The sequence below is a fragment of the Thalia democratica genome, chromosome 3, assembly GCF_965202585.1.
Source record: "Thalia democratica chromosome 3, ktThaDemo2.hap1.1, whole genome shotgun sequence".
Lineage (NCBI taxonomy): Eukaryota > Metazoa > Chordata > Thaliacea > Salpida > Salpidae > Thalia > Thalia democratica.
The window spans coordinates 55,756,452-55,771,633 of NC_139167.1; the positions used below are offsets into that span (position 1 = coordinate 55,756,452).

Below are 15,182 nucleotides of genomic sequence, written 5' to 3' on the forward strand. Positions count from 1 at the left end.
AAGAAAAATGGCTGGTAGATATCATAAGAACCTACATATGTATTTTTATATTCGAAAAATATACATTACTTTTTTAGTTGTAGCTGTTTAACTTTTTTTTAAGAATTTGAATTGTCCAAATTTGAATTGTCCGAACTTGAATTGTACGAATTTGAATTGTCCGAATTTGAATTGTCATGTACCCCTAGGAAGGTTTTTATAAGTCTAAATATTAGGGGTCATCTACGATAGTTTTTAAAATACAATTTTTTGATAGATCTAAGAAATAAAACAGGCAAAATTTAACCAAAACAAGAATAAATGAAGTTGCTAAACAAGACTAAATGCACAAACAAAACTAACCAAAAGTACCAAGCACTATGCAAGACAACAAAAGCTTTAGAAAAAAAAGTTAGTAAGTATTCCGACGTTAGTTCAAAATAAAAATCTTAATAATTAATGTAAAGAATAGCAAGATAGAAAATGCTGTAAAGTAGACTTAACTACTGTTATTGTAACCTATCAAATGAGAACTATAATTAACTTCTAAAACAAAAGTAAATATACGAGTAGCAATGATTATTTTTAATTATAAAAATATAAATTATTAAGCATTCAGCTGAACTTTAACTTATAAAAATAAAACACAAGTAAATTATTAATCTTTTTTTTAAGTAAAAGGCAAGTAGCTTTATAGAAAAAAGATGTTAAATTTTAAATTTGGTTTTAAATGTTCGCTTGAAAAACTCTCTGTTTAGTAAATTAACGAGACTTGTATTTTTTTTTAAATATTTAAAATAGATGTCGGCAGCGTTTTATGGAGAATAAGTCAGATTTTGTGAAACTAGTTGTTCATGGGTCATAGTTTTTAAAAATACATTCTTATAAAAGTATTTGTACTAAGAGCTTAGATTTAATGAAAAAAACAGCAGGGCAGTTTACTTACAAGAAATAATGTATTTGTTTGTGCATTTTAGTTAAAAAAGGCTTATTTTTGATTCTTCTAAATTTTTGTGTTTTAACTGAAAAGTAGGTTACGTTACGGGCCATAGATTTTTGCTTTTAAAATTAAGTTTAATTATGTGGCAGAATTTTTTTAAGTTATCAAAAATTGACAGTTATAAAAATTCGCTTGCTTAATATTCATTAAAATATCTATAAGTTATTAGTATAACACAACTTAAAATATTGCTCTTTTGAAACCACTATAAGTAACAATAATATTTAAAACTAATACAGATTTTTTAAATTTTCATATAAAATTAGATTTTTGAACCAATTTTTAGCGCTTTTTTTCGTTCAATAAACAATCGAATTAAGGTGATTATTCAAACACCTTCTACAGAGCCCACTTAAAGGGATTTTAAATAGTTTATTAGAAAAATACGATTTTAAAATACTACTACATATGTTTCATTAAGCTAAACGTTTTAATCATTAGCTGGGATTCAGCTAATTTTAAGAATAATATTAGTTATGTACTTATCTTCACTATTTATCAAATAGTTTTGACAAAATAGTATTAAGGTTATTTAATTTCAAACTTAAAACTTATAATTCTATCAAAGGAATTTAATTGATTCGAACAATCAATTGCATTTATAATAATTCTAATTTTATGATTTCTACATAGAATTTCTTAAAACAAAAATGTTCATAGAATAAACTATTATTTATCAAGTTTTAGAATAATAATATAACACACTTATGGCTTTTTTAAATAAAATATGTTGCTTGTTTTGAAGTATATTAAGACATTATGTAAATAAAAATTTTTCTATATAAAAAAGCTGTTGATTAAAGCGTTAGCTTTATGAAACATATGTACTAGTATTTTAAAATCGTATTTTTCTAATAAACTATATACATATACTTATATATATATATAGTGCAAGACAGTTTTAGAAAATAAAAAATAATAACTTAAGTACTCTAAGTAAATTTAATATTTTTTAATGCGAAAAAAAGTTTTCCAATTGTTTATTTAGTTCTAGCCACATAAAGATAAGTAAGTACTAATGATAATTATTTTTTAAAGTATAGTAAATTCAAAATCTTTAGAAGAACTAAAAAGTTGAAACTTTTATACAAAAAACTGATGTTTGTTAAGTACGCAAACATAAATAGGGGTAAAATTTAACTCTTTTCCACGTTATATTTTATCAGAGAAATATCAAAACGTTTTTATTTCTTTTTATACACTTAATAATGACTATTTTAGATGGTCCACTCCACGCTTTTTTTTATTGTCTACTAAACTGTTTTAATGTAAGACACACATGACCCATGCACCGTTTTACTAAAGTTATTTGAACATGAAATCCCTCGTATTTGTTTTCAGAGGCATTTAACACAGAAAAGTAAGAACATAAAAAAAAAAAAGAAAATAAAAAATTGCTGGCTAAAACATCGATTGGAGTAAAAAAAAAAACTTTTTTTTTTTAGGGGCCTCCTCAAAAAGTCAAACCCCAACCCAATGGATTAGAATTAAATTAAAGGTAAAAGAGCGCTCTCTAGAAAAAATCTTAGTTAGCCTTAAAAATAAGGAAAATAGTTGGAATCTAAAATTTGGACATTTTTTAAAATTGCAAAAAAATGCTAATCAGTCGAGCTAAGTGAAACAGACTAAAATGCACTGCAATATTTGCTAAAGTACAAAATCAGCTACTGCACAAAAACGATCAAAAGCAATCAAAAGAAGAAAATTCAAAAAAAAAGACTAAGAATGTTTGTACAATTCATACATTTATTGATAAATTAAAAAAAGAAAACAATAATTTTTCATTTTTATTACATTGATCAGAATAAAAATATGCTTAAAAACTCAAATATATAAAGTGACCCTTGTTCCCAAAGTCAAACCCAACTTGATGGAAATTTTTGTGAAAAGGGTGGCAAAAAAAAAGTTTGAATGAAAAACTTTTTTAGTAAGCTTAAAAGATAACAAAAGAAAGTTAAAAAGTTTAGAGTCTTCAAAAAATTACTAAAATTGATAACTAAGTCGGTGTTGCTGGTAAAAAATTCATGTACTTCATCAGTTTTAAGTCTAAGGATAAAGTATTGCTTATTAAACATGCATGGATGATCTTGTAAGTTATTTATGCTTAGCATAAATATGTACTGGGGTGGCAGACACTCAGGGTACTCAAAGTACTCAAAACTCAGGAAGACTCAGGGCAGTTTTTTTTATAAGCAAAAAATCTCTGGATAGTTTTAAGAATTTTTGAAAATTTGAATGTAGATTTTTCTAGATCTAGAAATGAGATTTAATGATCCAGTTTCAATGTTTTGTTTATTTACCTAACCGATTTAGTTCAAGAACATGATTATGAAATGCTTATTGAATTTTATTTTAGCATTGCAGCTATCTCTCAACTATTCTTTAACAACAATGTAGTTTTCATTTTAGATTTAAAGTTAGATATCATGATTTGCGGTTATTTATGCAAGTAACATATTGTTTATTGAACAAAAAAAAATAGCTCTGAAAATATTTGGTCCTAGGACCTGGTGCACCAAAAAACTATTTCAGGGTTGCCACATGGTCAGGTAAAGTCAGGGAATCAGGAAAATTCAAGAAAAACTAAAAAAAATGACAAAAGTCAAGAAAAGTCAAGAAAAAGTGAGGGTTTAAAAAAAAAAGTCAGGAAAAGTCAGAAATTTGACTAAGTTTAAAAAAGGTCAGATTTTGTCAGATTAATTTACAAAATTCCTTATTTTCCAAAGCCTTCAAATAGTAAAGAAAATATTAAAAATCCTTTAAAGTCAGACAAAAGTTGCAAAACTTTCCTAGAAATTTACAACATTATTCCAATGCCTTTATCTGGTAATTGGAAATTTCAATACCTTCATCTGGTATAAATTAATAAAATATCCTTCATAAAACTGTAAAATTTTACTGTTAACATATTGAACACTACCCTACTTTCTTGCATTTCTTTAGTTATGTGATATCTCTTATGCAGGCTTCTTTGACATTGTATCAAAGTATCCATCCTGTTGTTGCCTTTATGCATGAGGACATTTTGTGCATCATTATGAAAGATGTGATAGTTACAAACCTCAACTTAACTAATTATTCAAGGTTGAATTTAATTATCAAGCTTCCCTAAAACCTGCCCTTGAACTTGGTTGTGCTTCAACCAGTTTGCTTGCAAATTTGAAGAAAAAAAGACCTGAGAAATAAAAGGTCTTAAATTCAACAAAAATATAGATTATTTGTTATAAAAGCTGTTGAAAATCTCCGGAGCAGAATGGCTATTGGAAGTACATTTGTAAAGTATATGTTATGCCTAAATCCGCATAGCCTTGAAAAATTAGGAGTTACTATAGTTGTTAAGCGTTTTGCCAACATTTTGCACTCCCTAATACAGAAAAAATGTGCTCTAACTCTGAAAGTTATACTAGCATTGACCAATTAGAACTTTAGTAAATTGTCCAATGAATGCATTAAAGTTTAAGAGCTTCAAGCAAAAGGAAGATTGTTTAGACAAGTTCTATTTTGAACCATTAAATTTTCCTGACTAATTTTCTCTCGAAAAGTTGTTGCAACCATTATTTGTTTTACACCTTGACCAGGCTGAGGTCGAACTAGATTAAGTATTAACAAAGCTCTGTTTGAAAACTGTATGAAATGAGAAAATATACTTCCAGAAGAAGTATTAACATTATATGTATGCATACAAACTAGAACTGTATCAAGTTAGAAAATACAAGTATTTTGCTGATAGAGCTGTTTTTTGCAAATACATCAATCGTACACAGACGGTTGAAGTGATTTAATGGAAGTTAAATAATTGAATTCATCAAAAAAACTCTTGTTTTAACCTGTATAAAAATAAGATTTAAGATTTATATAGTTTCAAGTGTTTGATTATGTATTTTAGAATAAATTAAAGGGCATAGGGGGAGTTGGGGGGGTAAACACCTTTTTTGGTTTTTGATCTTATTTTGTATAGTTTTTACTAAGCTACAAGATGCTTTTTACAGATTTTAAAAATTCGAAATAATTTTTGAGATATAGCCAGTCAAAGTCGGAGGCAACAATAGGATCCTTATGGGAGGCGCAAACTAAAACGGCAAATAACTAGAAATCACTAAAAATCTGTCTTCTCCTACGTTTTTTGAGATAACTACCTCAAATTTTTAGGAAATTTTCCTTGAAATATTAAAACAATTAATAAATGAAAATTTTATAACAAAAAAACTAAAAAAAAACTTTTTTTTGTTTATTTTTTATATAAAATTTTTAATTTTTTTATAATTAGTATATAATATTTGATAAATATAGTTCAAAAAAAGAAGAATTAGGTAAAAGTAACTTTTTTTCACAGTCAAAAAGAAATTATTTAATAACTTATAAATTTTAATTTTAAACTGCATGAATTTTTATTAACTATGAAATGTGTTTCTTGTAAATGTTTTAACTGTAATCAAGCATAATCGCCTAGGTTTATTTTTTTCATTTATGCCAAAAGCATATTCAAAAAGTTAAGAGGGCCATAGCTTAGACAAAAAACGTAATTGTCATATTTTTAAGTTTTCATAAATTTTTCCTGTTGTACTTATGTTTTAGAAATTAACATTACTGCCTATATCTCAAATGTTTATATTCTGTAAAAATATTACATGAAACTATCAAAAAAAGACTAATGCTAATTTTTGAGAAATCTATCTTTTAATCATTTATTGCCTTGATGTAAATTTTAGGTTCAAAGCAGTTTTATGGCTAACCTATTTTAGCCAAAAGAGACTTAATGCTATTAAAATTTTTACCTTTTTTATGACTCTTAAAACATCATTAGCTAGTACAACAAAAATCCACAAGTTTATAACAACACAGAACACATTTGAACAAAAGAATAATCTAAATATTAATCAAAAATAAATAGAACCTAAAGAAATTTAATCTGCATAAAGTAAAATAAATTTTAATTTAAACTTAAAAGAAAAAAAAAAACTTTAACAGGTAAAAAAGTAAGGGAAAAATAAGGTAATAGAATATTTTAACTTAAAATAAAGCTAGCTTAGTAACTTCAACATAAGTTTTTAGTACAAAAAAAATACTTGGTTACCACTTAAAAACCAGTAATGTGACAAGTTATAAATTTTACAGGTTTAAAAAAAAAAAAAATGAGCACAGGTTTGACAGGAAAAGCAAAGTCTGAGTTGACTCATGAGGAATTGGAAAAAATAGAAAAAGAAGAATTTGAACATGGACCATTGAATATATTGACTGCAAGTGTTAAAAATAACACTCAAGTTCTTATTAATTGCAGGTAATTTCAAGAAGTCTTGTTGTTTAAGTATTTTTGCTTGTTGAATGTAAGTAGACCATTTTAATATCTAGAAGTTGGAAATAAACTCTTTTTAATTCAGGTAGGTAAAATACAAAAGTGACAATATCTAATTAATTTTATTATAAAAAGGTTATCACAAATTTTTAAGAAGTAAACAAACATTTAAAGTTTTTATAAAAGAAAAAAGTACTAGCTTTAGATTGTTTAAGTATTTAAGAAAGACCAACTTGTAAACTACTGCTACTAAAATGTATACTTTTGGGACGTTTAGCTTTTAAGAAGAAAAACTTGATTTTTAAATGTAGTTGTCAATTTATAATATATAATATAAGGCTTCAAAAAGTCAAACTTTATATCATAATATATTTCACTTTCAAATTAAAAAATTCCTCTTGAGTTTTTGTAGATTGAATTAAGATAAAAAATGTTAAATATTTATATGTAGTTTAAAGAGTATGTTTTAAACAATAATATAAGATTTAAAACTGGTATTAAAAAGCTCTTAGATAAGTTATACACATTCTTACTTGAAAACTTTTAATGTGAAAAAATTCAATTTGTTGACCAAAATTACATGACTATTACTATACTACTCATAAATGTAACTAAAACTTATGTTGCTATTAACATAAGCTACTTGATTTTATATGTACAAAATAGTTTGATTTTATATGTGTTAATACCCTGAGGGTTACCAAAAAACCTGGAATCCTGGATTAAATCTAGAATTTGACAATTTACGCAAAAAAAAGGAAAAACCTGGAGTTTGAGAAATTTGAAAAAAAAGACTCAGAATTTCAAACAAAAATTACAAATACCTGGAAAAACCTAGATGTAAGTTACTATTTGAAACTGTTTTTAGATGTTAAGTAAAAATTTTTTGTTGAAATATGAAAAATCTGTCGTAGAATATTTTTTGTATCATTAAAATATTGTTTCATTAACAAATCAAAATTAAAGTAGCTTAACAGTATTTTTTAATGTTGTTATAGTATTTAAGACATTTTTTTCCTATAAGTTAAATTTTGTACTAAAAAATTGAACCAAAAAAATTCTTTTTTTAAAACCTGGAAGAATTTCAGAAAACCTGTAAAAAGTTAAAATAAAATTTGGCAGCCCTGTAGTTTTTAGTTGTATAGCTTAAAAACAAATCTATTCTAAAAATAGTTTTTTGTCATTGTGGTAAACAAAGTGTTTCTCAATGTTACTAAGCTTTAAAATTTTGATTGACCACATGTTTCAAACTAAGTTTTTTATAAAGAGTTGCTGGTCTGATTATTACATTGTTAACCCCTTAAGTTTTTAAAATAAGATATTCATAAGTTTAAACAAAGTTTTGAGTTTTAAGTAAATTGTTTTTTTTTTGTGAAAACCTTAAAAGTATTAAACTGTATGTTGAACATTTAATTTTACACTAACAAATTAAGTTGTTAATAATTTGGTGTTAAAATAATGTCTACTGTTTATTTGTGGAACTAAAATGATTTTTTGTTGTACTAAACATGAATTTTTTTGTGCGTGTATTAGTTTATACAATGCGTTTAAATTTCAGTACTAAAAATAAATTTAAAAACTGTTTTAATTAAATTTTATTTTCTACTGTGAGTGTTGTTTATCAAAACAATAAGTTTATGTCAAGGTTTTATTAAGTCAGCCTGCGAGCCACATTCAATATTTTGTTTTAAAGTTAATTAATATGATTTTCCTTTTGAAACAAAATTAAACTTTAGTGTTATCTTTAAAAGTGTTTTTTTTGTTTAAAAAAAGTGAAAATATTTTTTTAAGCACAATAAAAACTTCCTTTTTTGACCTGCCTACCCCTTAGTTAAGCCTAATTAGTTGAAAAGGTTAATTAGTTTGTTGCCAAAAAATCTTATTACCCTATAATTTGAAATCAATATAAATGTAAAATTTTTACTATATATTCTGTTTGTATCACTAAAGGTAAAAACAAAGTTATGGCCATAGTGGTATATTGCTGTTTAAATACTTAGTCTTGATTTTTATTTAGTCCTCAATTTATTTTTTAAATTAAGCTAAAAGTCTTTTTAAATTAGTAGTTCTAGAGATATAAGCAATATTAACTTAAGAAAGTTGCTGAGTTTCTCATAGAAAAACACAACTACAAAAGTAAAGCAAGATCTTAAAAATATATATCTCCCCTACAATTTTGACCAATTTCTCAGTCTAATATTTATGAAATTATGAAAAACTTGTACTGGATTGCCACACACTCAGGACACTCATGATAACTAATGATATTTTAAAGTTTTTTAAATTTTAGGATAACTCAATAGATAATTTGAGTTTTTTATTGATTGACTCAAGATAGTTTTGTAATTATGAAAAGTGTAGGGTAGTTTTAAGATTATTAAAAAATCTCAGGATACTTAAACTTGAATTAGATTTAGTTGAAATAGTGCAATATTTTGTTATTTTATAACTAAGTCAGTTGAAGAACTTGATTTTTACTAATTTTGAAAATTTAAACAACTCAGGATTATTTAGGACAGTTTAAGGTCACTTAAGACATTTTTTTGATCCTGCTTGTTGCACATTGCTTGTAGGATAGAGCTTTTTTAAATTACTGGCTATTTTTATCTTTTCAAAAACAAAAAGTAACTATGTATTTATAAAATTTTCGGTCATACATTTGAAAAACAAAAAAAAATGCTACCTATAGTTTCTTTTAATTATTACAAGAAACATTTTTTGAAAATTTGAGGAAACAGCTTGAAAAATGTTTAAGAGAATAAAGTATTTTTATTAATTCAACAACAATTCATTATGAAAATAAATTTCTCCTTTGTTCATTTGAATGGGAAACTTTTACAAAACCAAGTACCTTGCTAATCCGGATAATTAAGTTTGGAAGATGGCACTAAGTATACTTTTATTCTTACCTTAAACTTAACTTAAAACTAAAAATAGACCCAAAAGTGTGTACTTTTAAAAACCTGGAAGAAATTTTGAAAAAATAAGTGGCAATCCTGTTATTAAAATTTCCTCTAAATTATTTGTATGGGAAATTTTTACAAAACAAACAACAGTGCATCCTTGCTATTCTGGATAATTAAGTTTGGAACTTGCAAGATGGCACTAAGTATAATTTTATGCCAGCCTGTTATTGTTTTGTCATAATCAAATAATTTTTGGAACATAAAGCTAAAATTCATATTTTTCGCTCAGTAAATAAGTTTGTTATTATCTCTTACAAGCTTTTGTGGTCTTGCATAGTGCTTGGTTATTTTGGTTGGTTTTGTTTGTGCATTTAGTCTTGTTTAGCAACTTCATTTATTCTTGTTTTGTTTAAATTTTGCCTGTTTTATTTGTTAGATCTATTAAAAAACTATTTTTAAATATTTTGTATTTTAAAAACTATTGTAGATGACCCCTAATATTTAGACATTTAAAAACCTTCCTAGGGTTACATGACAATTCAAATTCGGACAATTCAAATTCTTAAAAAAAAGTTAAACAGCCACAACTAAAAAAGTAATGTATATTTTTAAAATTTTAAACATATTTCTGCTAATTTTAATTTTTATACATAAAACAAGTCTTTTTCAACAACACATATATATTTCAACAATTTTCTTCAGTGTGATTACAATTGTAACAAGGTAAAACAAATTTTAAACTTATATAGCCTTTTTAATTATAAGAGAAATTATCAATCAATTAGCAAAAAAACCCTAAACTATAACAAAAAAAATTAAAAACAACAAGGAAAACGTAATTAACTGTACCAATTTAAAACAAAACAAAATTAGTCTAATTTAAACAAGGATAATGAGTAATCAAATTCTCTTTGTTTGCATAATTCTGGCTTGTTTAAATGAATATAAATAGCTTCTATTTTAATTAAATCAAAAATGTTCGTGCAACTTCTTAAAACTTTGAACTTTGTCTCACTGTAATTATTACCACATTTAGGATTTTTTACTAAGTGCTCTGAAATTGATGATCTTTTTGTTGCGTTTAAGGTTGCATTACTCATTTTCTTCGGTTGATTTTTGATATGGTCTTTCACGCACTTAGGTACGTGCTCTTTTATTATTGTTTCTAAATGCCTAGAAGTTTGTCCTATATAGCTGTTTGCGCAACAGCATTTATACGTGTATACCACGCAACTTTTGTGTTTGTAGGATATTAGATCTTTACCTCTAGGATTTAGTATAGCAGCAGATGTAAAAATTACTCTTGGTTTAGATGCATGGTAAACTTTTTCTGTCATATTCTTGATATCTCTTTCAACTTGTTTTGATTTTTCACCCACATAGGGCAAAATTAATAGAACAGGACATTTCTCTGGTCCATAAGGTTTTGTGTACTTTAGTCTTTTCAATTCAGTTTTGAATACCTTATCGATCAACGGATTAGGATATCTGTTCTTTATTAGTAATTCTTTTATAACCTTAAGTTCATTCTGAAATACTTCTGGCGAACATATTTTATTTGCTCTATGAAATAGGGTTTTAATCAAACCAATTTTTCTTCTTTTACTGCAATATGATTGAAAGTTAAGGTATTGACCAGTAAATGGTTTTCTGAAAATAGACGTTATGAATTTATTATCCTTTCTTTTGATTAAAACATCTAAAAATGATATTTGATCATTTTCTTCATTTTCTTTTGTAAATTTAATAGCACTATGCAAAGAGTTTAACCTCTCAAACAATAAATTACTAACTTTTACACTATCACTGATAACAAAACAATCATCCACGTATCTCATGTACTTACAATTTGAATCGAATTCTGGTAGAACTTTGTATTCAAGATAGCCCATAAATATGTTTGCCAATGTAGGTCCTAATGGGGAACCCATGGCAATACCATCAATTTGACGGTATAATATATTATTAAAACTGAATTCAACTTCTTCTGTTGCGAGTCTCATTAGTCGAACAAAATTACTTCTTTTCAGAGTCGGATTTTCAAGGTCAAATAACATTTCTGCACAAATATCTATCACTTCATTTAAAGGTACACTTGTAAAAAGACTTTTTACATCAAAAGAACAAAGAAACATGTCTTTAGCTCCCTGGAGTTTTAAGTCACCTACAAACTTGAAAGAGTCTTTTACAATATATCTAGAAAAATACTTCAACACTGGATCCAAAAGACTATTTAAGTATCTTGCCAATTCATGTTGTGGAGATCTTATCATAGAAAGTATAGGCCTCAGAGGTATATCCACTTTGTGTAGTTTTGGTAAACCATATAAACGAGGTCTTATGGAACCTACCGGTCTAATTAAATTATAATGTTCTTGAGAAAGTTCATTTTTATCCACCAAATCTTTTAATATTTGAATAATTTTCTTTTCCAACTTAACTATAGTTAAGTTATCTCCTACAGGACCTATTTTCAAAAACTTCTTCTCATCATTAATTATGTTCAACATTTTAGAATTATAGTCATCTTTATTGAGAATTACGATTCCTGAACCTTTGTCAGGTTTGGTAATGACAATATGTTCATTACTTTTAATCTTAGTCAGGCTACTTATGATTTCTTTTGAATTAATTACAGAACTATGTTCTGGCTTAAGTTTGCAAAAGTTGTGTGCAACTGAGACTAAGTTTGCTTTCAAAGCAACTTCATCCTGTTTTGAACTTGGCTGGAGTTTTAAAAGTTGATTTAAATATTTCTCAAATCCTAAATAAGTAGCAACTTGATCAACCTTTTTTGCGGGGAGTGAAAAATTCATTCCATAGCTTAACGCAGTCAAGTCTTTTTCGTCAAATTTTTGAGAAGATAAGTTTTTGACACTTTGCTTGGTGAAGTTTCCAAATTTAAGTTCTACCAGTCTGTTTAGGTTCTTTTTGTTTTTTGCCAAATACTTCTCTTGCTGCTTTTTAGTAATATTTTCAGAATAACTAATAAATTCATTAAAATGTTCTTCTTTTAACTTTATTTTTAAACTATTTTTAATACTAACTGCAGAGTCTTTTAAGTTAATTAACCTCTCTTCAATCTTTCTGATTTCCAACTTTAGAAAAATCTTTTCAACTTTGTAGCTGTATTTCAATCTACTTTTGTAGATTCTAGCAATAATCCACTTAGGACAAACCAATTTATTCAAACATTCCTTTAGAAAATTATTTAACAGTTCATTTCTTTTCACTTAACATTCTGTTGATATAAGCTTATTACCCAGCTTAACAGTTGTCAGACAATAACTACTTTTTAAAATTTTAAACATATGTCTGCTAATTTTAATTTTTGTACATAAAACAAGTCTTTAAAATTTGTTTTACCTTGTTACAATTGTAATCACACTGAAGAAAATTGTTGAAATATATATGTGTTGTTGAAAAAGACTTGTTTTATGTATAATGTATATTTTTCGAATATTAAAGTACATATGAAGGTTCTTTTGATAACTACCAGCCATTTTTTTCAAAATCTTTTTTTTAAATATATTCTAAAGCTACTAAAAATATCTGTTTTTTACTTTATTAAAGTCTCATCTCAAAAAATATTTAAAATTTTGCAAAAAGAAAATAAAGGCTTGTAGATATTAAACGAATCTACATATGTATTTTTTATGTTTCAAAAATATGTTTTTATACTTTTCTTAACTTATACTTTTCTATTTGTAGCCGTTTCAATTAATAAAAACAATTTTAATTGTCAGAATTTGAATTGTCCGAATTTCAACAGTCGTGCACCCTTAAAAGACCTTCTTAGTTATAAAATTTTCAATTGTGTTGTCTAATTGAATTATATTACAAGATATTAAATAACTAACACAATATATTCCAAATAGTTTTCAACTATTTAGATTAAAGCAAATATTTAAAATAAAATTATTGTTTCTAAAAATACCACTTTCTTATTTTTTCGATAGCGAAAAAATATAGTTCGGTAAAAAGTTTTCTCACAGAAGAAGTAACAATAATTCAGCATAAAAATACAAACAAATCAGTTTCTAAATTAAAGTGTAGCTCGCTCTTATATTTTATTTGTATTTTAAGCGTTTGGTTTAATTTCCCTTGAAGTCAAAATTTTGCTAATGAAAGAATTGTAAGATTGCACAAATGAATAACTTCTATATATTTTGCTTGAATTGAAAACTAATATTTTTCAGTATAATATATTTATTAAATGTTAAGATAGACTCAAGTACCACCAAGTATTCAAACTTGACAAAAATTTGACATGATAGCAATTTTTTAAATACAGATACTGTATACCTTTCTGCTTAAGTTCTCAAATAACTGCACACTTTTAGCACATCCACCTTTTCATAAAAAAAATTATTATGAATTTCCTATGCTTAAAACACTAAACTCACAAAAGTATTCTCTCAGTATGGATACTTGGTTTAAAAACCCAATTATTTTTCTCTATAACAACAGACACAATTTAGAAACAACATAAAACTATTTTATAATATATACTAACATCAGTAACTATGTTAATATTTGATTACCTATACCAGGGTTTCCCAAACTGGGCCAAGTAGCCCCTTAAGGCCAAAACAGAAATTCATGGGGCCATGAGCAGTGAAGGGGCCACAGGGGGCCATGAGGTAGTTTGAAAATTACACTAGGTATTCGGAGTTGATGATGAAGCGCTAAAAAAAAGGTCTTAAACAGTTTTAACTTGAAATCTTGTCTGAGGGGGCCATAGCTTTTATAATTTCTGTAAAAGTGGCCCTTTAAAAATGTTTGGGAAATCTGGGCCAATACATTACCTTTACAACAATCTCAACTTTTAATCTGTCAATTTGAATGCTGTTACCTTTTATTTCAATAACAAATACAAAAATAAAACGTGGAAAAATTTAGTTGTAAACTAACATGAGTATTTTCTGCACACAGAAACAACCGCAAGCTTCTCGGTCGCGTCAAGGCTTTCGATCGTCACTGCAACATGGTTCTTGAAAATGTGAAAGAAATGTGGACCGAAAATCAGAAGAAAAAGAAGGGTGAAGCCAAGAAGAAGCCCGTTAACAGGGACAGGTAAATAAAAATAAAAATATTTATAAAATAAATATTATAAAAATAAAACATTATTTGATAAATTCATTGAATTAAATTGTTTTAGTCATAATATGTAGTATTGGAGCAGCCTATTAAAACTGTTAGCAACAGCTTAGGCTTTAAGTCAACTGCAATAAATTGATTTTTAATGTTGAGAATATTGAACTTTTTTTTATATACTTATTTATAAATTTTTTGATAGAACATACTTGTATGTAAAGAGAACTAGTAAAAAGCCTAAAAAAAGTATTCAAATAAATTCTAGGCGAGTTTAAGAATGTATCCAAATGATAAAAACTTTTACCTGACTACTTTTTCAAAACAGGTTCATTTCAAAGATGTTTTTGAGAGGCGATTCGGTCATCATCGTATTGAAGAACCCTAAAATGACGTCATAAACAGCAACAATGACAGCACCAGCAGCCTGATGACATCATAATGTTGAATGTCGATTTATGTTGAGGTGTACAATTTTCACTTTTTATAGAATAAATTTTAAAAATTTCATTCCACTTTAGTATGATGCTCACTTTTTGTACACCCTCTTTCATAAAGTAAACATTTTTTTAATTTGTTTAAATTCGATAGTGTTCTATTTGTTAGCAATTGGTTTATTTTAATTGTGAAAAAAATAAATTTTTTTTATAATTTTGTTTGGTATCTGCTGCATGTGAATACTTTGTATTAATTAGATTGGAGGTAATACATGTATAACAAAAGTTAAATTATTTTTATAAATTAAATCAGTATATAAGTTATATTTAATGTTTTTCAGATCTGTATTAAATTCGATTTTAATGAAAAAATAGTACGAGATGAGTTGATAAAGAATAAGGGCTTTTACACATATTAAACATTTATTTTACTCTTTAACAATAATATTTGATTTGAAACAAAAATAAAAACA

The 15,182-nt window shown here is 26.2% G+C and overlaps 1 protein-coding gene across 1 annotated transcript; it reads left to right on the forward strand.

Annotated features, from left to right (window-relative positions):
• Positions 1–6,102: 6,102 nt before the first annotated feature.
• LOC145831851 (small nuclear ribonucleoprotein Sm D2-like) lies at positions 6,103–14,923 on the forward strand. Its single transcript, XM_082939193.1, has 3 exons — positions 6,103–6,257; positions 14,114–14,254; positions 14,601–14,923. The coding sequence occupies exons 1-3, from the start codon at positions 6,112–6,114 to the stop codon at positions 14,671–14,673; spliced, it is 360 nt and encodes a 119-aa protein (XP_082795319.1). The 5' UTR covers positions 6,103–6,111; the 3' UTR covers positions 14,674–14,923.
• Positions 14,924–15,182: the final 259 nt, after the last annotated feature.